The following is a 26,700-nucleotide window of genomic DNA, read 5'->3' on the forward strand; positions in this document are numbered from 1 at the left end:
TCACCATACATACACCACTACTATCGGCTTAAAGTAGCGGAAACAATAAAAGAGAATAAAACTGAAAAGTATGGTATTAAAGGCGCATATAAGTAGTAATTACACCTACTCTTCATTAATATTGATTTCGATCTAAGAAACACTGGCTCGAGAAATCAAAGAAGTTTTTCTCATTTTCTTTAATCATGAATGAAACTGAATGACACACTGTGGAGGTGAATATCTCCTTAACTTGCAGTCAGATTACGATTTTTAAAATCTCTATCCCTACGAGTTGGGACTTAGGAATACACTCAAAGCCCTTGAAAGACCCTCGTCTGTTCGTGTCTCTCAGCCTAGCCCTCCGCCTCATACCAACTGGACCGCCCCTCCCTCACTGACCCCGACTTTCACCGCAGTGGCCAAGGGTCAAGCAAGACCCGAAGCCTTTAGCTTTTTATCGCCCCCATATCCTTCCATTCTCAGGGAATGGACTTCTACCACAACTATCTCCGTCTCCTCCCTGAAAACAAATCCGAAGTGTACTTAGAATTCCTCTTCAAACTGCTAGACAACCAAAACGAAGGTGCTCACACTCAACACTCAACAAACGTTTTGCTCTTCACAAGCTCCTCGAGGATTCCAATACTAACGTCGCTTTCCTAAACGAAACCAGACTGGGGGAAGCCCCCAACGTAAAGCTATATACTCCCGGTTACATTACTTTCCACAGGGACGCGGGCAGAGGCACAGCCATACTAGTTAAACCGGGACTTAGGGCAATAGCATCCCATCGACTGCACTGGCATCAAACTGCCTGTTAGCAGTATCCAGACTTCCTATTAGGGGTGGAGGTGTCCTCCGAGTTTTGATCGGCTCTCTCTAATTCCCGGGCGACATAGATCGTCACCTCACTCCCATTCTATCCGAACTCTGGGAAATCGCGGTCAGGTACGATGTCTTCATCCTCGGCAGTGACCTCAACGCGAGGCACGTATCTTGGGGCGACTCAGTCAACAATGCCATCTTTCCCCCGTGGGTCTTCTTTCCTAGACGGCTTTATAATCTTGTCCAATCTCTCAGCATGTGTCACTAGCTGCTCCTCTTTGGCAGCCCACTCCGACCATCATGTCCTCAGTCTCCCTCTGCATCTACAGCAAATTCTCCCTTCACTCCGCCATCCGCGTAAATGCAGATCCTTCAGTTTGACAAACTGGGCCGGTTTCCAACGCGACTTAGCCAGTGCACTGGGCCCTCCCCTGGACAAATCGCGCATACACTCTAATATTGAGCTAGATACATAAATTCGAAAAGTCAATTTTGCCTTCGAAACTACAATTGACAACCACGCTTCAATTAAAGAACCTGGTTACTACAAATACGGGTGCCTTTCCCTCTCAACCCTCCTCTTAGTCCGCGATAGAAACAGGCTACTGAAACACAGGAAACGATTATTTCTTCGGTTGCGGAACAGATGCAACGCTGACTATCGTCCCCTTTCCGAGATCATCAAAAACCTGTCCAGCAAAATCAATGGGGCTATTCGGTCCGAACTGAATGCATCTTACGAGAAACTCCTCAAATCCCTTAAACCTGGTACTAGTTTTCTCAATAATTAATCGACTGGCTGTTCTAGCCAAAAAAATTTTCGCTTAACATCAACTACAAGCCGATAAAAATAGGTAACATCCAGTGTCACTGCCGTGAGGAGAAAATATCTGCTTGCGGAGACTACTTCAGCCACTTATTCAGAGCCAAATCGCTAGCGGACCCCATCTGAAACTCGGTGGTCGCCAGTTCTGTCAACGATAAAAGGTTGAGCTTGGAAGGGCTTTATCCTTGCCCCTTGTCCCCCAGCCGCCCGGCTGATATAGTCAGAATAGGTCCGTTCGCCTCCTTCTTTATTTCCCTAGAAGAAGTTGAACTTGCAATCACCCGGTCCAACAATAAAAAATCTTCGGGCCCCAATGGCATCTCTAGCTTTGTCCTGCGGAAGTGTACGCCTACCATCAGTGAACGTCTCGCCATCCTCTTCAACAACTGCTTGAACAACGGACACTTGCCAGTATCATGGAAAACAGCCCTCCTTATACATATCCCTAAGAAGGAGTGCTCGGGCAATCTCGAAGATATGAAGCCTATCTCTCTTCTTTCCAATATTGGAAAAATCTTCGAACGTATCCTACTAAGTCACGTCAATAGACACTACTCCCCTATCATTCCACTTAATCAATTCGGCTTCAAAAACCTTAGATCCACCGAGCAGGCGATCCTGTACTATCTGCAACACCATATCCTCAATCACCTGGAAAATTGCCATTGCATCGTAGCCTGCGCCTTAGACCTCGAAAAGGCATTTGATTGAATTTGTAAAGAGGGCTTGCTCTACAAACTAATTCAGTCAATTGCCCCCTCCCCTTATTCAGAATCCTCGAGGACTTCATCCCCAACAGAACTTGTTACGTGCGCTTCGATGGACTTCGCTCCATCGACTTCCCGGTAAACTCAGGAATACCTCAAGGATCTATCCCAAGCCCCAAACTTTTTAACATCTTCCTCCACGATATTCCTCTCCCTCCCGTAAGTGTATCCCCCACGCCAACGCCATCTCAGGTAGCCTCTCCTCTTCACTGATGACACCATCCTATATGGGCGCAGACTCAGGCCCTCACTTGCCTCTCTCTCTCTCAAACTCCTAACCAATAGAGTCATCTCGTTTTTCAATCGGTGGGCCCTCACCGTTAATTCCCTTAAGTCTGAGGTTTTTTGGTTCAGAAACCCCAGCGGGAAGTGCCAGTGCACCTGCATTTACACATTGCCAACCACAGGCGAGTTTCCCGTGAATGATTGGAAGGCGAAAGTGGCAGTGGAAAGGTTACACATTATGGGAGCACGGCAATTTCATTGCTGACTATGCCATGAAATGAAACCCACTCTACCAAGATGGTGGTAGTATAAAGGAGGAAGAGCGCAAGCTTCTCAAGAAGTCTTGTATGAAGTTGAACCGCATTTCAGCGAAACGGGAACTATGTTGTATGTTTTTTGATGATCCATCACCCTCCGCTTTGAATGGGTTTTGAAATTTGCAATGGGTCGCCACGTAGAAAGAATACCCAAAGATTAAATCCAGAAAGGAAATTTTGAAGTTGGAGCGTAAAGAAATCGACCACAGGGGAAATCAAGGAAGAGGTAGGAAAAATCAATTGATGCAGATAGCAGATCGCTTTAAGGTTTTCGAATTGGAGGACATGATCGTTGGACCGCGGCAGCTTGAAGAGGGATATCCAGAGCTTTCATGTGTGTTGAGAGGGGAAGGGGGTGCAATACCATCGCATTAGTAAAGGCAATCTCGTATCATTTTATACAACTAGGAAAGTTTAACATGCTCCGCTTGAACACTGATTAAGGAGTAATATGTGCAATTTTCGTCCTATTATCGAAATACATCCATTATTTTTCAGGCCAAAGCGGACTCTGTTTTTGACCCACTTCATTCTCGAGACCTGATGAAGTGACGACTTGCGACAACCTAATGTGCTGAGTTTCTTCATACTTCTCAATCGGGAATAATTTGGGGCCTTAATGGGGATTATCGTCGGATGATTTATGTTTCCATTTTTTTTTTCAATGCATAATAGCTATTTTCTACCAATTTTTTTCCAATAGCTGTGACCTTCATTTTTAGCACTTATATTCCACAGAAACACGTTTTTCTGCATCATAGATAACTTTAAGCTAATTCATTGATTCATGAAAAACTTTCTAAATAATCGGACGTCACATGTTGGTAATTCTCCACCTCTTATAAAAAAAAGAAGAAAAAAACGGGTTAATTTGAAGATACAAACCCTCCAGCAAAACTGCTAACAGTCTGGTCATTAACAATCCGAATAAACAAGGATAGCATCTTTTTCCTCTGTAGCCTTTGCCCCGTTTAGTTGCAGGGTCGACTCGTCGAGTCACATTCGCCAAAGATTTACTCCGGATGGACCGATTTCAATGTCCAGTTTAAGTTAGCTAATGAGTTCTCCTCAGTGTAAATTACATGACCATACTATCGATGACGCCATCCGCAATCCGATATCAATCGCGAATGCCCTCAATTCGGATGTGGTCAGAGCGTGTTAGGTCACTGATCCAAAGCAACATGTTTATCTCCAGTACTGGGAGGCAGCGTGCATCGTACAGAGCCGCAGGGTGGACAATCTTTAAATATACTGTGGTTGGGTGTGCTCCGGTGCAGTGTCCACAATAAGAACAGAGAGAAGTCGCGAGAGGGGCTTCCTTTATGAACATCGACAGAGGCATGGAGCCATATACTTCCCATACTTCCGTAAATTAATTGTTTTTAATACTTATCCAAAATAAGATTTCTTATTTTGCTCATTCCTTGATCTCTTCTTATTGCTGGAAACAAGCTAACTGGGCTTATACCGCCCTTCTCCTTTCATAAACTTCATTATTATTCCCAATTTACAATTTTTCTCTAATCTTTACTCCGTCCTGCCATTTTGAATTTAAGCCGCGAACCCAGCACTCCAACTCAGTGTCCGTTTTTGAAACTACACCTAACTTCACAGTACTTTCGCTATTCACCTCCACCGGCACTGGTGTGTGTGTGTCGTGTTGGATTTTATGGCTCTTGACGTTTCCTTTCATATTTTCCTCGGGCGAAAGGCATTCCAACAAGAAGCGTAAATTTACGACCCGTGTTTCGTCGAAAAGTGACATAATTTGGATAAGTCCCGAACTGCCCAGTAGTCGTGAGTCCGATCAGTGAAGTTTCAATGGAAGTGTGAATACTTTGCGTGAATTTCAAGCCGATTTTCCGAGATCGCGGAGAGTGTGGAGTAAATGAAAATCTGTCAAGGCGTTCCTATCGGAAACGATACGGTCGGGCGAAGCGGAGTCAAGAGTCAAAAACATAATTTTTCGGGATCCCGGAAAAGCTAGTGTTGTCGGGGTGCGGCCGATAGCAGGGGAACGATTGGGTCGGGGATACTAAATTCCTTTGATTTTTCTTGGAAAGCGGGTGGAAATTTGATGCTGTGTGATATTGTGCCGTGGCAACAATGCGAATGGTTGGCCACACAAAAATGCTGTGAGTTGTGCGATATTGATTCGGTTTAGTGGGTTCAACGGAGTGCACGGTCTAGGTAGCTGGGGAAGACTGGAAAGAATTGCTTCCGTATCATCAACAGCCGCGGATTTTGACCTCAAGGGCTCCATCGCGGACGGTCGCTTGCATCGCCGCTTCCTCGCTTGCCATGAATTTGTTGTCTTTGTCCTCGCGAAATGCTCCCAAAGATCATGCTCAGCGCTTGCAGTGTGACAGCGGCGACAGATTTTATTAAAACCGAGAAAAACATCAACGACGACTAGGCGCAACCATGTCCCGACTTGCGGATTATTTTGTTATCGTTGGATACGACCACGAAAAAGAAAGTGAGTTGATTTTCGTTTTTTCGATTTTTTTTATGAACTTTCCACCGACAGTCGTAAATTGCTGCTGAGTGTTACGAATGCCGTTAAGTAATCAATTTTTGGCTTCGAGGTTGTTGTGGGATTAATTGGATTTTAAGCAGCACAGCTGAAGCGCCATAAATTTGACTTTCTCTCTGTCTTTTCAGGGACTGAAACACGGAGTGGTAAAATCCTGCAGAGGTTCCCGGAGAAAGACTGGCCGGACACACCGTTCATCGAGGGAATAGAATGGGTATGAAATCGAATTCCACCAGCAGCAGTTATCTTGAACAAAAATCTTGTATATGCATCGGTTTCCGCGTTCTTCTTGAACACTGAGCGGCTTTACGTAAAGTGAAACATGAATCGCTAACCGCAGTTCGATTGTTTAGTGCTAGTTGGGGTTTCTTTGGTAGATCCCGATAAATTCACTCAAAAGAAATGAATAATTGAATGGCGGCAATGACGTTTGTTTCAGTTTTTAATAGCAGTAATGCTTCATGCACTTAGAATGCACAGAGACTGAATACATCTGACGTTAATGTGCATATCTTTTTTCAAATGTCACGAGTAGTACGCATGGAAATGCATCGATAAGACTAAAAATTTAAAAAGTTAACAGATGGTAAGAATGAGTGCGATTCGAAACGCAGCGGTACTCCATTGATAGCAAGCTGCAAAGGAATCAAATTCCTTCCTTTATCCACGTCTTGGATCACATAGCCGATGATGATTTTTGGGTCCTAGGAAAGCGAAGAACAATTCCTGAATTCTTCCTCGAAAGAATAGAATTGTTGAAAATACAGTAAACGCATGAGAATTAGAGCAAATATTTTTTTTTATCTGCGCCGCATGGAAATTAGAAGACTTCCGGAGATGCCCGCACTCGTCCTCTACTGTTCTGCCTCAAGTACATTTGGGGGATTCACTTGTCGGCCATCTTGGGAAAGTGAATTCTACTACATAGTTTAGTCAACCGTGGAATTGTCGCACTTCCCTGTATGACCTATCAAATGTCACTTTCGCCTTCCGTTCACATCGCGTACGGGTGATAGGCCTGTGCGCCGTCCAAGTTCTTCAACGCAATTGGATCTGGGCCTTGAAGTGTGGTAGAGCATTTAATCCGAGATCGTAACGGTATTCTATAGACCATATGGTTAGCATTGCGTTCGACCGTGATTATTACGCTGATTTGACTCAGATACTCATTAACAGCTGAGTCGACATCCAATCACGATGCAAATCCCGTAACTATTAGTTTCTCCAGAATGCCCTTTCCGCGTAGAACACGCCAAATATACTAATCGTTCTTCACGCTACCGATAACTTTCTCCAAATCGATAAATACCAGGTGAAGCGAAGATCTAAACTCTGCGCACTGTTTCGGCGGTTAATGCAGGAGGATCCGGAACGAGAACCAGCCTGCTCTCTATCGATTAAATTTCCAAGATGTACCTTGATGCGTTCCAGGATCATTTTATCCATTATCTTTGCGACGGCAAGGAGCATGTAGATACGCCTTCAATTATCATACTCAAAATGGGTGCCCTTCTTTGAAATCTTAACTATCATCTCCTTTCGCTCTCTCTCCTAAGATTTCCGTATCAGTGGAAGTAGCATGTCAGTAGTACCAGTAGATGCAACGATAAATAAATCTATGGCGACACCGTCAAGCCCAACAGCTTTACTCCGTTTTAGTGCATTGATAGCCGAGATGATTCTTCTTCTGCTTAGAAGAACAGTCTGTATCCGCTTGCTACGGTGACTAGCCATTTGATCCATAAATAGCGGAACTTTACCGGATCTGATAAGATTAAAAACCTCGGTGAAGTGTTCATTTCACCTTTTAGCTGCCCGTTATCGTGGTTGAAAAATCGACCGTTAACATCCTTTACAGAACCATCGAAATTCCATCTGAAATTATTGCATTCGGCGACATCTTTCACTTCCTTAACCAGCGCAATAAAAAATTTCCTTTTGTCATGGCGCACACCGTGCTGAACTTTTCGGGATTTCGCTCGCATTTCACCATCACTCGCAGCGGTCAATAGAGCCTTCAACCCGAAATTTACAGGCTGCTATCCCAAAAATTTCTATCCCCTTTAGTTGCTTTTTACGACAAGCAGGGAAGACTTCGAGTGTATTCGAGCCCCAACTCATAGGGCAAAGCTTAGAGAGATGGATGAGAATCTATTTGATTAGCTTCCCAAACAACGGGAAACTACTGATCCGCTGATTGAAATTATTATGTATAAAAATGTAGCCAGCTGGAAACAAGTTACTATCCGCGATCTTTTCTTAAAGGCAGCTTGGGATTGAGTTTCTCAGACTGTACTGCAGTCCAGTTGAAAAAAATTACTAAGCTAATGGCGGTGAGGAAAGTTACTTTGCAGAGGATGGCAATATTCGACTTGTTATTCTAAGGAAAGAACAGAAAAAATAGAACGGTTTCAACTTCTGGATCAGATAAATCATGGATTTTTCAATAGGCAATGTAAGGATTCCTAATTTTTGCAGAAAAGAGTAGATACAGGCCAAGAATCGTATGACGACTTTATTGACGAAAAGTTAAATTCATCGACTAGCAGCCAATCCGAGGACGAGCTTGCTTAGTATTCTAAATGTTAAGAGACAAGCTTGCCTGCAAAAATCTGAAATATGTAATCTAAAATAAAAGATTTGTTCACTTTCATCATCATAAACGGCGCAACAACCGGTATTCGGTCTAAGCCTGCCTTAATAAGGAACTCCATACATCCCGGTTTTGCGCAAGGTCCACCAATTCGATATCCATAAAAGCTATCTGGCGTCCTGATCTACGCCATCGCCCCATATCAGGCTGGATCATCCTCATCCATACGGATTAAATGAACCGCCCACCGTAACTTATTGAGACCGATTTTATCCACAACTGGACGGTCATGGTATCGCTCACAGATTTCGTCGTTATGTAGGCTATGGAATCGTCCATCCTCATGTAGGGGGCCAAAAATTCTTCGGTGGATTCTTTTCTCGAACACGGCCAAGAGTTGGCAACTTTTTTTGCAAAGAACCCAAGTCTCGGAGGAATACATGAGGACTAGCAAGATCATAGTCTTGTGCAGTAAGAGCTTTGACCCTATGGTATTTGTAAGCTGAAATAGGCTTTGTTGGCTGTCAACAACCGTGCGCGGATTTCATCGTCTTAGCTGTTATCGGTTATCATTTTCAACTCTAGATAGGAGAAATTATCAACGGTCTCAAAGTTGTAGCCTCCTATCTTTATTCTTCATGTTTGACCAGTGCGGTTTGATGTTGGTTGGTTGGTTTTCGGTGCTGACGTTGCCACTATATATTTTGTCTTGCCTTCATTGATGTGCAGCTCAAGATCTCACGTCGCCTGCTCGATCTGGATGAAGGCAGTTTGTAGGTCTCGGGTCGTGATAGGGTGCACTTAAAGAGGATCGTACTCCTCGCATTTACTTCAGCATCACGAATCACTTTCTCCGGTACCAGATTAAAGAGGACGCATGATAGGGCATCCCGTTGTCTTGGACGGTTGTTGATGTCGAATGGTCTTGAAAGTGATCCTGCTGCTTTTATTTGGTCTCGCACATTGGTCAAGGTCAGCCTAATCAGCCTTATTAATTTCGCGGAATACCGAATTCTCTTATGGCCGTGTACAGTTTTACCCTGGCTATGTTATCATAGGCGGCTTTCTTCACTTTGTCCTCTCAAAGTGGTATCCGTGCGAACTCACATCTTTATTCCGATGTCGTACTGACATTATAATGATAATCGTTGGCGCAACAATCCATATTGGATCAGGGCTTTGAAGTGTGTTAGAGCACTTCATTCAAGACCGTAACGATACACTACAGTATACTGTAGGAGGCAATGTGGTCAGCATTGCGCTCGCCCGAGATTATTACCCTGATTTGACTCAGGTACTCATTCACAGCTGAGTCGACTGGTATGCGACGTCAAATCACCATACAAATTCCACTGCCACCAGTGAGATTTGAACCGCGACATTCCGTACGACAGTCTTGTGCTCTAACCACGCAGCTATCCGGCCACACTGACATTACCAATAGTTAAATCTGGATAATATTTGGAACATCTGCAGCCTTTCCTCCTTCGTAAGATACGTCATCTCGATCTCTTCTGCAGACAGGGGTTTACTCATAAAGTGATTGCGCACAGGAAAGTGTTTCGTGCGTGAGTGGCACATGGAGTTTTCTGTTCCTCGATTCTCGATATGTACCGTGGCGGTAGAGATGGAATTCCAATCTCTTCAGATAATCGTTGATTCCTAAGAAACGCTACCTGCAGGAATGTTGAAGATGTGTAGTTCTTTGTTTAGCCCCTGGTACCTACAGAGTCCAGGTTGTTTCAATCCGTACAAAGACTTGTTACTACGGAACAACTGTGGCTCCACATTGGTAGCCAACATTGTTACGATAATGGATGACAGTATTCCATGGGAAGAACATAAAGTCTAGTTCTCTCTTCGGCAGCTCGCACTTTAATACACCTCTCGGGGTCAAACTGCGTCACATGGATCCGTCGCTTTAAACGAAATTGATACCTCGGCGACCGAAGATTCCTCACGAGCGGTACAACAGTCGCTCGACGCGATTGCCACAATTCAGAAGATGTATATTGATGTGTTGAAGTGAGTAGTTGAGTAGAGCACCCAGACGAAATGCTTACTTAGGGTCCCCTCCAACTAGACTTGATAGACGAGGGTGGCTAGGATAACATCAAGGCCGCTTGGAAGGAGGCCATCAGGCACGTCTACGAATGCACTTCGTTTCTGGGGCAAAACCTGACTCAAGTGTCTCTGACCATCCCCATTGATTTCTCCAAGTTTTTCTCCTCGGCCTGGGGCCGGCGAAGCCAGTTTGAAATTTCAAATTTGTGTTGTCAAAATTCGACCACGGAAGTGAAATTTAACGTTAGTTGCACCGCTTTGGCGCCCACAATGGCTGCCGGATTTTTAAGTTTTTGCGTGAAATGGCGTATATTTCCGCCTGGAATATGCTAGTGTACCTACCCATTGGCATCAAGTACATTCTCCTTCGACCAATGACACCGGCACCTGCTCCCTCTGCTGTGAGGGTTCCGCTAGTGTACCAAGTAATCACTTGCTGGTTTAAGCCGTATGTCCCATCCCTCCCAGTTTGCCTTGTTACTCCAACGTCTATCAAACTTCTTATCAAAGTGAAACTTCGTTGTCATGTTATCCCCTGGTATCAGTAATTCGGGATTCCGTTTAGAAAGAATATCAATCTTCCGTCTGAGTGTAATTATGGGGTGTTTCCAACGATTAATTATTAGAAATAATAGAAAACTTGTTGTTTCTTTTTCGCTGGTGTAGATATTTATTCTTGCAAATACCGATATTTCGAGAACCACTTGTTCTCTTCATTAGTGCTATCACTAATCCTTGAGCACTGATGAAGGGAACAAGTGGTTCCCGAAATACTGTATTTGCAAGAATAAATATCTACACCAGCGAAAAAGTGCTAACAAGGACTTGTTAATACTGATGAAAGGAACAAGTGGTTCCCTAAATATCGGTATTTCCAAGAATAAATATCTACACCAGCCAAAAAGAAACAACAAGTTTTTTATTATTTCTAATCAATCTTCCTTCGGTTTAGGCAGCTCCCCGTCTCACTGATACTCCCGGCCATTCTGAATCTTGCCCTCCTTGCCTGCATCTGTATGCGAGATGGTGAGGTGTTAATCCCAGAAGGACTTCCAGGGATGCCGTTGGGTATGTCCTCATTGCCCCACTGATATACACGCAAGCCAGTGTTTGGAGTTTGTGTAATTCCCTGGCTTGTGTGTTGAGTTCGGTTCTTTCTGCCCAGATTACCGTTCCATAGGTAATCATTCGCCTTACTATTGCAGTATATATCCAAAGTAGTATCTACGAGCTGCAACCCCATTTTTTCTGCTATGGACCTACAAGTCATTAGAGCCCTCGTGGCTTTCCGACATGTATCTTCCAGAATAATTTTTGGTCTAGCGTAATTCCCTAATATTTGACCTCTCTTTCTCGTTTCATCTCCATGTCATGTAACCTTATGGCCCTCAGGTGACCAAGCTTACGTCTCCTAGTGAATGGTACTATGGTGGTTGCTGCTCCTTCGATATCCAAAGACGCTCACAGTCCTATTTCTTTTGTTTCTATGGCATCCCGTAGTATATCCGCCAGCTGATACCGAACAGTTTCAGTTGACCGTCCTGCCCGGTAAGCGTGTTGACAGTGATGTAGAGGATTACGCTTTAGAATGTTAGTTCTAATATAGTTGTCTACGACCTTCTCCACCGTTTTGAGTACAGACGATGTTAGGCAAGTTGGTCTGAAAGATTTAGGGTGAAAATGATCCTTTCCGCTTTCGGAATAAATACCACTTTTGCCCGGCGCGCCATGCCCTTCGTATATATCCCAGTGCTATGCTCCCTCTTACCACCCTCAGAGGAGGCTTTAAGATGATTCCTAGGTCTCTCTGGATTAGTGCTGGGACACGCCATCTACTTCGCGTGATGTCAGTGGTTTAGAAGTTCCCCCTGCCCAACTTAGCCTAGCTTCTGATCATATCTCTTTTGCTAGTTTCCAGTTCTCCTTTCTACCTCTTTTATTCTTTGTAGGGGTGTCAGGCAGAATGTTGTCGCCTGCCACCGTGGGGTAGGACCCCGGAAAATGAGTTCTGAGAAGCAGGTGTACTCTGTCCTCCTTATTCTCAGTAAATGTCCCGTCTTCCTTCTTCAAACAGACAGAAGATATTGCCACGTCTTCGGCTACAGGTTTGTAAAGCCCGGTTGCTTCTGTGATCTATTCGATCCCTTCACAGAATTCCCTCAAGCTGTTCCGTTTTGCTTCCCGGATCGCGTTGCTATACGCAGTCAGTGCATTTTTGTACCTCCGCCAGTCCCTGGTTTGTTTTGCCCAGTTGAAGAGTTTTCGTGCCTCTGTTCTCATTCTGGCCAGGTTTCTGTTCCACCATGATACATCCCTTGATGACTTAACTCTCTTAGTCGGACAGCTGGCATCATAAGCGACAATGACGACTGTGTTGAGGTTTTTCACCACTGTTTCTAGTTCCAGTTTGCTCCTGATGTTAACGCCCCCTTGAAGTTTGGCAATGTTGTTGCTCAAGTGCGTTGCAGAGGATTCCCAATCCAGAGTTATCTTCAATGTCGAATCTGATATTCTGTGATCAGACATAGAGGGCTCATCCAACACCCTCCAATTCCTGACCATAGCGTTCATTAGAGTATTTCCTAGAGTTATGTCTAGTACCTCCTGTCTAGTGCTGATCACAAATATCGGAGTGTTCCCTAAGTTATATATTTCTAACTTATTGCTAAGAGTAAATTCAAGAAGGTACTCACCTCTTCGATTGGTGTCGCTGCTTCCCCAGACTTCGTGATGGGCGTTCGTATCGCATCCGAGGAGAAGTGGTAACGCTCCCTTCTCACAGCACTTCACGAGTTTAGCGACATGTTCCAGTGGAGTCCGGATTTCATCTCCTGGGAAGTATCTCGATGCCACGAAGCGTCTTTCGAGTGTTGCTCCCGGCTTCCAATGAGACTTGGATAGCCACAAGGTCCCCGACCCAAGCTGTATAAAGTGATAAATAATTATAAAAAAAACTGAACATATCATTTTTATCTTAGTTTTAATTCAAATAAAACGTAAAAGTAAAAGTAAAAAAATAAAGATGATGAGAATTTGAAACGACTGTTAAGCTTACAAAAATTTATTTATTTAATCAAAATAGGTGCCAGTCGATTCAAAACACTTCTCCCAGCGAGATTCAAGAGCATGTATGCCAATTTCGTAGAATTCCAACTGTAGGGTGTTGATAACTTCGTCGAAGGCAATTTTGACAGCGTCTTCGTTCCTAAATTGTTTTTCCGCGAAAAAATGATCCAAATGCTTAAAAAAGTGGTAGTCGGTTGGCGAAAGGTCCGGCGTATATCGTGGATGAGGCAGCGCCTCATACTGCAATTCGTTCAACTTTTGTACCGTTGTTCTGGATACATGAGGTCGTGCATTGTCTTCAAAGAGTATCACACCATCTCTGTTGACCAATCTCGGCCGTTGAATACTCAATATTTGGTGCATTTCCTCGAGTTGTGCATAGTATTTCTGTGCATTTATCGTTTTTCCAGGTGCCAAAAAAGAATAGTGGATAACTCCAGCTGTAGACCGCCAAACAGTCACCATTACCTTCTTCGGATGGAGGCTCGGTTTCGGCATATGCTTCGGTGTCTCATCAACATCTAGCCATTGTGCTGATCGGCGACGATTGTCGTATAATATCCACTTTTCATCACATGTCACTATTCTGTGCAATAAGGGATCGCTTCTGTTGCGGGAGAGTAAAGAACTGCAAATTTGCCAATTTGTCGTAAGGGCATGCGGAACCCATTTGTTGAGCTTTTTCATCTTTCCAAGTTGTTACAAGTGCAGGGAAACTGTCGAGTAGTGTCCGCCCAGTTTTTCTGCAATGTCTCTCACAGACTGACGAGTGTCGGATTCGACTAGCAAACGCGTGGCCAACTTTGAAGGTTTACGTCGCCTGATCGGAATTTTTCGAATCACCGCCGTGTGGTTCGTTCGCTTACCGTATCAGCTCTAAATGCGCTGTTAATGCTCCTGGTCGCCTCCGCTGCTTTATGACCGTGTTTGAACTCATATAGGAAAAGTATACGTTCTTAGCTCTTTTCCATTCTTTTTTCCTTTTTTTCACTGTTATCGCAACGATGTTCAAAACTGAAATGACTCCTTGATCAAATTTAGGAGTCTTTATATTTCATTATCCGACACCAACAACGGTAGCTGGCGGTGGTTTGATACAGCAAAATTGCAACTAACTTCACTTGATTTCTAAATCGGCCATTTCATGTGCAACAACCTAATATTTTCTCAGTAGCCAGGAGATTTCTATATAAGCCCAATTGCCGCTAATTGTTTTCGCTTAAAATTTCCCATTTCTATCGTCATTCATAAATTTTGAAAGCTATATACGATCATGTTTACTTCATTTTCAGTTTTGTCAGCCACTAGGATGGGCACTATCAACAGAACGACAAGAGCCTCGGTTTTTCGTTTCAGTTCTTACCGATATCGACGCAAATCGACATTATTGTGCATGTTTGTGCTTTAATGAGACAGTTGCGATAACACCCAGCAAACCCGTGGACGAAGATGAGGAAAACCTAACACCAGCACGCATAACGTCCCTTAGCTCACAGGCTACAATAACACACCACAGTGTCATGTATGCTCCTAAATGTTTAGTTTTAGTTTCAAGGTTGGACTACACTGAAACTTTTCGGGTAAGTATTCGAATTTTCTGAATTTCCGAGCAAAAATAAAATTATTCCCATCCTCTAGAATTGCCTGGGGACCATCTACACTGTGTACATTGAAAACTTGCCATATGCTCTAGAAACATTAATCGGTAATATATTAGGTTGCATTCAAGTTCCACCATCTGGAGGCCCTCAAGTTAGATTTTCCATTGGAGCAAGTGATAAGCAGGCGCTTCAACCACCGTTGTCTGCCTCTCTGCCGGTAACAGGAACTTGTGTTAGTTTTTTATTCAGACAATTAGGTATGTGCTTACACTTTTGCTTATCAAGTGTTTGGAAAATGCTAAAATGTGGCATTATTGAAATTAGGAATAAAAAATGTGTTGCTCCTGTTTTGTGCTGTTATGACCGAACATAAAATTCTTTTCCACTCGAAAAGCTATTTTCGATTGACGGAAAGTTGTAGAGCGCTCACGGCACTTATGTATCCATTTCGGTAAATAAACTAATTGGAGTTACAGAAGATTTAGTGAAACATTTTTCCTTCCAGTTACAGTCACGTCTATATACCCATTCTCCCTGCGCCTCTAATTGAAGTGCTTTCGACACCAACTCCATTTATCATGGGCGTTCACAGCTCATTGCAAAATGAAATCACCGATGTCTATGATGTAATTATAGCGGATATTGATGGCGGTTCGATATATATCCCCGAAAGTTTAGCTCCTCCCGTGGCCACATTTCCATCTCCTTTATGGGAAACTACTCAAATTGCATTAACTCTGGTGCTACAACCAGAATTAGCGCAATCTGATTTAGCATTTGCCCCAATAAATAATAATCCGAAGGAGATCCGTTCCCAGACTATGATTGATAAGGAAATTAGAGCAGTATTTATGAGGATGTTTGCACAACTACTGCAAGGGTAAGTTCAGCATCGACAAAAATGTACATACATTCAATATCAAATGGAAAATTATCTTGTAGCTACCGATCTTGTTTAACATTAATACGAATCCACCCACGACCTGTTATAACATTCCATAAAGCAGGGTTCCTGGGTGCCAGGGACTTGGTTGATTGTGAATTTTTATCACGTGTTTTGGATAGCATGTTTTTTACTGGTTTTGTAACTGAACGAGGACCGCCATGGCGCCCCTGTGATGCTTGGGATGAACTTTATAGCTCAATGAATGATCTGTTGAAATCTGAAGCTCAAAGTGTCGGTTTGGTAAGCTCAGTGATGACTTAGCACGATTTGTAGCACTAATAATCTGCCTATTTGTAGATTTACATACACATACAGGAATTAGCGCAAGTTTTGTACACAAATGAAAACCCTAATCCACAAGTCTACCCGCAGAAAGTCTTACGACCACCTGAAGGAGCATTCGCTCGAATACACCAGCCACCGATGCCCCATATAGATTCAGCGCAAGTTGAAGCTATTATTAAAGAGGGCTTAGCTAAGAATGATCTTCAATCACGGTTTCAAACGATCCGCAATCCACTTCGCATTGTTCCAATGGGTCCACATTTGCAAAGCATCTCCGATGGACGTCCAATTGTATTGAATACTGCAAGACGATTGGAGGTGAATTTGGCTTTATAAAAATCAAAAATGGGGGAAAGTAATGATTACATTTACAGGTCCTGCGAAGCTGTGTAAATTGTATATTTGAGAATAAAATCGCTGATGCAAGGAAAAGTTTTCCTGCAGTTTTACGTATGTTGAAACAACGAGATGCTCGACTAACACTTTGCCGGGAACTCGCCCGAACAGTTCATGGAAATAAAGCTGTGCTAGACCACCAACCATTTGATTTAGTTGTCAAGTAAGTAAATGGCTACTCAGAATTCTGAATGCATTATCATGAAAATATTTATGAAGGTTAATGAATCGAGCACTTCAAGATGATTCTTCCATGGATGAACACGGAGTTGCTGCTTCACTTCTTCCACTTTCCACAGTCTTCTGTCGGAAGCTTTGTACGGGTGTCATGCAATTTGCTTACACTTGCATTCAAGATCATCCTGTATGGAAGAATCAACAATTTTGGGAGGGCGCTTTCTATCAAGATGTACAGACACAAATTAAAGCACTCTATTTGCCCCGGATGCCAGCAGAAAATTCATCCTCCTGGTATAACGATGCCAACAAATTAAGCCCATCGTCGAGTCGGGATATGAGCGATTTCCGTTCTTCAATAATTTCTCGTGTGCAGGAGCCGTCAGCTTTGGAGATAGCTGCAGAACAAATGAGGCTATCCCCATCTATGGAATCGGAAAAATTACAGGTTTGTGTGTGGAGGAAAGTTACGATTGAGAAATACGTAATTTTTGTTTTTTTATAGGAATTTGTGATATCTGAAGAATCTACCTTGTATAGTCAAGCAATTCATTACGCCAACCGTATGGTTGCGTTACTTATTCCAATGGATGTGAAAGTTGGAGGAAGATTTCAACGGACCGATTACCATTTGGAAGATGATACGAGCGTTTCGAACAGGTAAGTGTTTTAAAATGTAAACCAGATGAAAGGATGATTTTCGTCTAAACTTTCTTCTGCAATATATTTAAATACAATCGTCTATTAGGCAGCGCCCCCAGAAAATGTATTAAACTTCTGTTTTAGGCTTTATGATATGAATAATGATACTAAGAAGAATAAGCTGAATATGGTATTATTGTTGATTCACTTTTTGTGAAACTATAAAAGCAGAAACATCATCGTCTGCTTTTTCCTCATTCTCTCGATCTGGATGAAGGCAGTTTGTACGTCTCGGGTGGTTCTTGCCATGATGTCGATATCCTCAGCATAGGCCAGTAGTTGGGTGGACTTGAAGCGTAACTGCACGTATGAGCCCACAAAGAGGTCTCCCTCCGATTTGGGCATAACCACAGCCACCATAAAATTCCTTCAAGAGAACCAAATACAAATAACCAGACCAAGAACATGTCATCCAGGAATTCTCCTGGAACATATGCTCTCAAAGGGCTGTTTTCACGATACCAGATAGCCTCCGGTGAGGCTTAGTGGCAAGGGCCACTTAAGATGGGTCACTTGCAGACTCGGGTTTGATCGTCTTTCTCGAGTACGAGGGGTGGTACATGGCACACTGATTTCTTTTATCAGAATGTCGACTGACATCATGATCGCCACCACCAGTACTGCCTTGTCTGACAAGATTCTAAAAGCGCTGCAAACTCTTAGAGGCATCATCCGGTGAACCGGCTGATATTCGACAACGTTCCTGGAACTGCAGCGATAGCACTAGCTGCCATACTCTGATGCTCCCTAAAGTTGAGTTTGGCGTCAATTATTATCCCCCAGGTATTTGATAGCCGGCTTAGAGACGACCGCCTGGCCACCGACTTTCATCTACACCTTGTTTTTCTTTCTGCAGTTCGTTATTAAGACCACTTCGGTTTTTCTTATCTTTTTTCATGCAATAACACCTAAGTCGGCCAAAAAGCCTTTAATTCGACCCCAGTTGGCGAAATAGGATGCGTTTTTGATATCCAGTAGCAACACGGTACAGAAACCACCAGAATTGAGTGCGTCTTTGCCAGGCTCACTACCGTGTTTACTGCATTCACCATACAGTGGACGTACGCGGTGAGTGGCAACCATTTATTTCAGAAAGCCCGCATATGCCACCTGTAGTGATTTCCCTAGCCTTTTCATTAACACACTGTAAGCCCAACACCAAGGTTTATATCGTCATCTTTTCTCAACTGTTTGAAACAGTTCCTTTTGCTTTTACGAATCGAATCTTTTAAGCAGCTCACAACTGTCTGTGTTCCTCTTGTTGACCGTCGCTACCGGGTTTTCCCCCTAAGCCTCCTTGCCCAGAAACATGCGGCTGGCAAGTTGCCTAATGAGGTGCAGGCATCTTCTGGACATCGCATGTTTCCGTGACCTATTGAGTGATCTGGTTGGCTTCCAATGATCATATCGTTCAGGGGTATATCCGGTTGAAGCGTTGCCGTTCAGTCCAGCAACCCACGTCGCACTCTGTGAGAGTTCTTTTTGGCCGCTTTCTCTGAAAATGTATGAAATCCCAACATTCAATACCATGTCTAATTCCGCGATTATTTCGGGCGGAACCCGTGCTCTCACACTCGTTGTCCGGCTGCTCCTTTCAAAAGCCCGCATATTAAAATCACCTACTTTAATTATTGGCCAACGTCTTCCCACATCCAAAACAAAAGCTCGCTCGACATTTGCTCATATTCGCTTAAGTGTAGCGTTGGGTGGAGATTTTTTTTTTGCAAATACATTTACGCATACAGTGTTGAACTCCCGGTTCGGTACGTCGTCGGACTACCAACTAAACACCTCCCCATCGTCAGGGAGCTAGCCTGGAACCGTTTGTGACATCACTTCAGGCTAGTCCCCGAAGTCTCCCGCCTTGCGGAGCCTTCAAATCAGGTAGTTCCTTTCATCAACGGCAGGAGAAAGGAGGAAGGGAACTGTCAGTTTAAGAAACCCCCTACCATCCGGCTCCTCCACCGGTCGAGCTCTATCTTCTTAGCAACGAGAAGGACCCAAACGTCAGCACTCCTCAGCATCTCTTCAACAATGTTGCCTGGAGAGAGATCCCCTGTGTTTAAATAGAGCTGCTGACGAACCCCATCCCACCTTACACAAGAAAAAAAGTGTGATGAGTATCGTCCACAATTCCATTGCAAAACACACAATCCGAAGATCGCGCCTTTCCAATCTGGTGCAGGTAAGACTGAAAATCTCCATGCGCACTTAAAAATTGGGTAAGGAAATATGCCGATGAGCCGCGCAGTCCATCTGCCTCTAGTTTTATTTTGCCAAGAGAGCTGTGTGTCCGGATAGCTGAGTGGTTAGAGCGCAAGGCTGTCGTACGGAAGGTCGCGGTTCAAATCTCGCTGGTGGCAGTGGAATTTGTATCGTGATTTGACGTCGGACACCAGTCGACTCAGCTGTGAATGAGTACCTGAGTCAAATCAGGGTAATAATCTCGGGCGAGCGCAATACTGACCACATTGCCTCCTAGTGTACCGTTACGGTCTTGAATGAAGTGCTCTAACACACTTCAAGGCCCTGATCCAACATGGATTGTTGCGCCAACGATTATTATTATTAAGAGAGCTGCCACTTATCTAGAGTGCGATGCCGTTCTTCACGAGCAACAACCTGCCTGGCGCTTGTATATGACTTTATGCTCCTTAGCAAGAAGGACAACGGAGATCACTCCTGCGATCACCATCACGGTCGGATCATAGACAGTGCGATATGCAGACGCCACCCGCAAAGCTTCCCCTCTCTGTGCTTTCGCGAGACATTTACGATATACCTCCTTACCTGGACAGACTGCGTTCAACTCATCAGGAGACGTCGCCTGCTAGACCCCTAATGTTTGCCATTAGCCTACTTAACGCCGAAACTCCAGCTGCAGCCTTGTTCGCTGCTACTTTGATTGGCTCATCTTTAAGTCAAGAGTCAACTCGAAGTACTTTATCGCTGGTTTCGACTCCATTATCGACTCGCCGAACGATATAAGACGCAGAGTCAGAATTCTCTTTTTAGTCTGGATGACTACTTCGTTTTTTTTCAGTGCAAGGTTGAAACCATGAATAGTCCTCCATCCGCTTACCTGTCGCATCAATATGCCGAGTCTGCTTTGCGCCTGTTCGATAGTACGTCCATCTACAAGCGCCGCCACATCATCTACATAGCCGACCAGACGCGGCTGATGAGCTTTTCAATGTCGATGATGATGGCTCACTAATTGATACCTTTCTCGCAAATGGTTTGCAAAAGTAGAGCCTGTGAAGTGGTTGAGGTCCATTTCTGTCAACCTCCTCTTCCTCTGGACATCTGCTGCTGCCTGTAATGTGCCGATGATCTACACCCTCCTTTGCTTTGCACAGTTTGCAATTTAGGTCCACTCGTTAGCTCCATACTCCTTGTTGCTGTGGCTCTCTGCATCGTATTATCTGCATTCCTTTGACATGTCATCTGCGCTGCTACGTGCAATGGCATTTATCGGTCGATATCATTTTGTGAATAATAATTCACAAAATTCGTTTTTTTCACTTCCATGAAGCTTCCGTCTTGTTCCTATCAATCACAATAATTAAGATTTTAGGCCACATTGTTTTCTTTTTTGCTTTTAGCTCACAAACAACGCCTTCATCGTATCTATAATAATTTATCTTCTCTTCCTCTCTTAGCGTCGTGGAATCTCGAAGTCACAGTGAACATTCCGATGAAGGATTTGAGGAAAGTGATCCCGGTGAAACCGGCAATGCTGTCGCAAAAATGGTTTGCCGTTTCATCGATCGAGTGTGCACTGAAGGAAGCGTTACAGCAGAGCATGTGCGCAATTTGCACACAATGGTTCCAGGTGTTGTACATATGCACATAGAAACGTTGGAGGCGGTAGCGCGAGAATCAAAACGTATTCCACCCGTTCAAAAACCTAAAATCCAGAGTCCAAGTCTATTGACTGGTGAGGAAATATTGGGCGAACCACTGAGAGTTTATTTGGTACCTGATGGACGGGACGACAGTCCAAGTGTGTTACTACCAGCCGAGGGGGCTGTATTCTTAACAAATTATAGAGTAGTTTTTCGAGGATCGCCATGCGATCAATTAGCTTGCGAACAAAGTATTGTCCGAGCGTTTCCAGTTTCATCATTAACAAAGGAAAAACGAATATCTGATATTTATCTGGGCCATTTGGATCAAACTATTCCAGAAGGATTGCAGTTGCGCTCATGTACGTTTCAACTGATCAAAATCGCTTTTGATGAAGAGGTGACTATCGAAACTATTGAAGCGTTCAGGAAGTTGTTGAATAAAGCTCGCCATCCTGCGAACGAATTAGGCCATTTTGCGTTTGTTTCACATGGTATTGTGGCGCACACTCCTTTACACAAAACTAAAGAAAAGAACGCAACTCTGAAAGGTTTCGCAAAGAAAACGCTCCTTCGAACAGCGAAAAAGGCAGGGTTCAATAAGAAGGGCACGACGAAACGGAAATATGTTCTATCTGGTATCGACTTCGACGACGCAGCTTCCAATGATATGAACGAATACGAGGAAGGTTCCGATGAAAATGCCGATACAATGCCTCGTGTTACCCTCAAGGATATTGAAAGACTAAAGGAAAGAAGCTACGTGAAAGACTGGCAGCGGCTGGGATTTGGCGATAGTCATTCGGGTTTTCGCATTTCAACTGTAAACTGCAACTACAGTCTCTGTCGAACATACTCTGCGATCATCGTTTCCCCCAATCAAATGTCAGATGAGTCGTTGAAAAGTTTGAGTCGCTGCTATAAGAACCAAAGAATTCCGTTGGCAACATGGCGGCACAGATCGGGTGCAATATTACTACGAGGTGCCGTTCCGTATCCGAAAGGTGTTATTGGAATGCTTAAGGGTCATCCAGGATCCACAAATACTTCAACTGATTCGACTGGGCATCAGGATCAGGACAGATATTTGATTGCTGTGATAGATAGTATGCCTAACACGATGACGATGCGTAATCCTTTTGGTCTCTCAGATTCTACATTGTCGATAAATTCTCTTCTGTTGGCTGCAGATGACCATCAGTTGTCGGTTAGATCGGATTTATCGACGTTAACACCAGATGTCAGTAGAAAATCAAACACCGGGTTCCATACTGTCAAGTCTTTCTCGAATTTCACGGGTCGACCTTCAGGAGCAAAAAGTAGCAAATGGGGGTCACTGAAACCGAATAGTAGTCAAAATATAGGACGAGATGAACGTGATAATCATCAATATGTCTTCCACCGAGTACCGATGTATATATTAGGCGAGAAATCTCAATCGAAGTCCGCCAGACTATCTGAGTTGGGTGCGGAATTCATTCCTGTCGACTATACAGACATTCGACACTCCAGAATTGCATTTAAGAAGCTAATGCGCGCTTGTCTTCCATCGTCGTTAAGCACAGAACCAGATCAAAGTTTTGCGAAGCTGCTGGAACAATCAGATTGGCTGCAACAAATACGTGGGCTTTTACAGCTATCAGGAGCAGTAGTTGATCTTATCGACTTGCAAGGATCCAGCGTTACCTTAGCATTTGAAGATGGATGGGATGTTACGGCACAGGTGTCATCTCTAGCGCAACTATGTTTGGATCCGTACTATAGAACAATCGAAGGATTCCGTGTTCTGATTGAAAAGGAGTGGCTGGCTTTCGGACACCGCTTTGCGCACAGAAGCAACCTCAAACCGAACAGTAGCTCAAGTTCTCCATTCGCTCCAACTTTTCTTCAATTTCTAGATGCTGTTTTCCAAATCCAAACGCAATTTCCGCTTGCGTTCGAATTTAATGAATTTTATCTACGCTTTTTAGCATATCATAGTGTATCTTGTCGTTTCCGCACATTTCTATTTGACTGTGAACTAGAACGTTTCGACTTAGGAATAGCAACCATAGAAGATAAGCGTGGGTCGTTAAATTCTCGACACGTTGTGGAGACTGGAACTGGATCGGATGATGATATCTACCCGGGAGGACTGCGTAATTCGAGTACAAATGCTCAAAAGATTGGACATTCTGTTTTTGATTATATCGAGCGACAGAATGCAAAATCGCCAATATTTTTTAATTTTATGTATTCCCCGGACCCAGATCGTTTAGTGTTGAGACCTCAGAGCTCGGTTGCCGTTTTGGAACTGTGGCGATTTTATATCGATGAGGAATTAGCACAAGGTCCACCGTACGATCCTGAACTCGTCGGGAACGATAGCTTAGAAGACGAAGCAGAATACAATGAGAAGCAACCGAAAAGGAAAGTGGTGGCAGTAGGTTACGATAGCATAGAAAAATGTGATCCGAATGCATTTACTAGATTGTTAGATGAACTGAAGCAAGCAGAAGCTGAACGCGGATTGCTACCACAGAAATGGAGGCAAGTATGGGACAAACTTGAACTGCCGCATTCAGATTCCCTCGCTCGACACTCCTCGTTCAGTAGTGCTCTGGTCAGATCTCATGGACGATTACTACATAAACGATCCACCCTGGAGATATTAATGAGGGGGCGGTTAGCGGGCTACCACCAAGAAAGTTTCTCGCATCCACATCGTTTCGAGAAGCATTCATACACAACGCCAACCAATTGCAACCATTGCGATAAATTACTTTGGGGTCCTATTGGCATTCGATGCATGGATTGTGGAAATTCGTATCATGAAAAATGTGCCGATTCGGTTCCGAAGAATTGTACAAAGTACAAATCAGTCGAGGGTGTGCCGCCAACATTAACTAGGTCACAAGGTGACAATGGTAGCATAGCTTCAAGCGCAACTACAGGGCAAACATCCAATCAACATTTTTATGAACAATTCAGCAGTAATGTGGCAGAAAATCGAACGCACGAAGGGTTTGTTTACTTATTTTTTTCGTAGTCAATCTTTTCGTAACGTAGTTTTCTCATTTGTAGCCACCTCTACAAACGGGGGGCATTGCTGAAAGGATGGAAGCAACGATGGTTTGTACTTGATTCAATCAAACATCAGCTGCGTTATTACGATGCTGTAGAAGACTCGAACTGCAAAGGATTTGTTGGTGAGTGTTACAGATGTGGAAAGCTGGGACTTTAGAAAGCAAATCATTGATCTAAAAAAATCTATAATTTTGTTTCCATCCCCAGATCTCGTAGATGTCCAGTCAGTGACTCCAGCGCCACCAGCTGCTGTTGGGACGAAAAAAGTAGATGAAAAAGCATTTTTTGATGTAAGCAAAGATCGATGACGACAATGGCGTTTTCAACTAATATTTACTTTTATTTACAGCTTAAAACAAGTCGTCGAACGTACAATTTCTATGCTCTTAATGCAGCTTTAGCTCAGGAATGGATCGAGAAGATCCAAGCAAGTCTGCAATAGAAACAATACAAATCGATAGAAACGTTAGATATAAACTACCACATATGCAATATCATATTCCATAATATTATATAAAATTCATATAATCGCAATTGAATGCAATTCACATTTTTTTAAATTCATTTATTGTGGAAACAATAGAGTCGCGAAATTTTATATTGACTATTTATATATTGAAGTACAGTGAGAAAAATATCAAAAAAGTTGGAAGGAAAATAAATAACAGTGAAATATCAATGTCAGTGTATTACTAGTATTTATTATCAATATTTCAGTGTAAAACCAAAACTGTGCATATTATGTATTCATTTATAGAAATGTTATTAGGAAAGAGAAAGCAAAGCAACTTTCAAACTTAGAATACATTTTTTTTAATATTTTCAAGCAAATGAAATATCGCAGCAAATGTGTTACATATGCTATCAAAAATAATGTTATAAATGTTATTTATTATACGATTAAAAGAATAAATAGGTAGATCTTTTTAAAATAAAAACTTCAATGAATGTTTTATTTTTGGGGAAAGACTGCACACTCTATGTGCTGCCGAACAGCGATTAAAATACGTAGAAATATCAATCAACTCGTCGTATTTGCAACCACTACCCAATAAAAAACTTTTCATGACCTTTCCATAAAGCTTGCTCGAGAATAGAAGCATAAACGACTTGCATTTATAAAGCTCCAACGATTCAAACCTCAGCCTATAGTATTGCGCAATCGACGTCCGGTATGGTCCTACCGCAACCAAACGTTTCCAAATTTTTAGCTTTCCGGCATACACGATCGCTATAGGGCCTGTGGCGCAGATTGATAGTTGCCAACACCGGTGTTCTCCGTGGCGGAGTAGGCCATGATTTTTGAAATAATAATTGAATTTAAAAAATTAATTTTGACATTTCAATTAAGAAAAGAGTTGATACAAACTTGTGTAGTTTCTCGTCAACTTTATGTAATAAAATTATTTAAATTATGAAATTACACCAAAGTTTTTATGATTAACTTCCCTCTGCATCTAGAAGCGTGGTACGATCGAAGGCATATTTATCGTTACCAAGCTGTACTCCTGAGGAAACGGTTTGACGAATCGCGTTGCATTAAAGACTTGCGGAAAGCTCAAGATTTTCCTCGAAAGTGGTGACCCCGAAGAACTCGCCCCATTCGTACAAGGAAAAGCTGCGACCACGGCCCGAGCTGTGCCACCGGCGGACATTTTCGTTGCCCCTTCCTCGAATTCGAGGCCCTACCTAACGGCCTTGCACGCTGGTGTGTCTGCAATTTTTGCAGAAGTCTACTACCTTCCCGGTGATATTTTCGCCCAATTCGTGCTTCAAATCTTGTGTGTCGTCAGCGGCGATGAGAACACGAACTAGGTGCGACTGTCCGGTCGTCGGCATCATATAATTTCACAGCAAATTGACTGCAGCCAGTTCGGCGAGACAAACTCAACAACCAGCTGACTTCGACGACGTCGCCGCAGGGAGCCAGAGCCGCCGTCAAGGATCAATTGCATGCTTAGGAGCCACAACCTCAAGAAAGAAGCACTGCAAGCCACCGAATGAAAAATTTAAGTTTTGAGTATTTATTATCCGAGTTATCACAATCTCGGCAGATGCCGGATTTTACCTAATACTAGCACTAAGTGCCAAGCATTTAGGCTCGGACGATCCTACCTACTTAAAAACTAAAAGGGGCACTGGTGGTGGTGGCCGGTGGTAGGTCAGTGGGAGAATCCGTCGAGTACTCCCCGCAACATCGAGCACGTATGCAGAATGGTGTACTTCTGCATGGTTTGAACCAGACTGTGCGAAAGTCCCAGGACATCAAGGGAAGCCGTGAGGGATTTAGGTACAGTACCTGTAGCTGACAATATTATGGGAACTACAACCACCCGCTCGAGACGCCAAATTTCTTTGATTTCCCGAGCCAATGGCTCATAGTTCACCTTCTTCTCCACGTATTTCCGTTCAATGTTGCTATTATGGGGGATAGCAACATCATTAATATACGCGGAGCGACCCGTCTTGTCAACT

At 43.4% G+C, this 26,700-nt stretch overlaps 1 protein-coding gene across 1 annotated transcript; it reads left to right on the forward strand.

The window, feature by feature from the left end:
* Positions 1-5,369: 5,369 nt before the first annotated feature.
* LOC119658810 (myotubularin-related protein 13) lies at positions 5,370-25,169 on the forward strand. The gene is made up of 15 exons (XM_038066531.1): positions 5,370-5,424; positions 5,610-5,695; positions 14,497-14,784; positions 14,843-15,062; positions 15,130-15,256; positions 15,311-15,685; positions 15,748-15,991; positions 16,049-16,354; positions 16,411-16,595; positions 16,652-17,057; positions 17,115-17,269; positions 20,974-24,162; positions 24,223-24,347; positions 24,433-24,515; positions 24,575-25,169. Exons 1-15 carry the CDS (start codon positions 5,370-5,372, stop codon positions 24,665-24,667), a joined length of 5,937 nt encoding a protein of 1,978 aa, XP_037922459.1. The 3' UTR covers positions 24,668-25,169.
* Positions 25,170-26,700: the final 1,531 nt, after the last annotated feature.

The sequence above is a fragment of the Hermetia illucens genome, chromosome 6 (assembly GCF_905115235.1).
Source record: "Hermetia illucens chromosome 6, iHerIll2.2.curated.20191125, whole genome shotgun sequence".
NCBI lineage: Eukaryota > Metazoa > Arthropoda > Insecta > Diptera > Stratiomyidae > Hermetia > Hermetia illucens.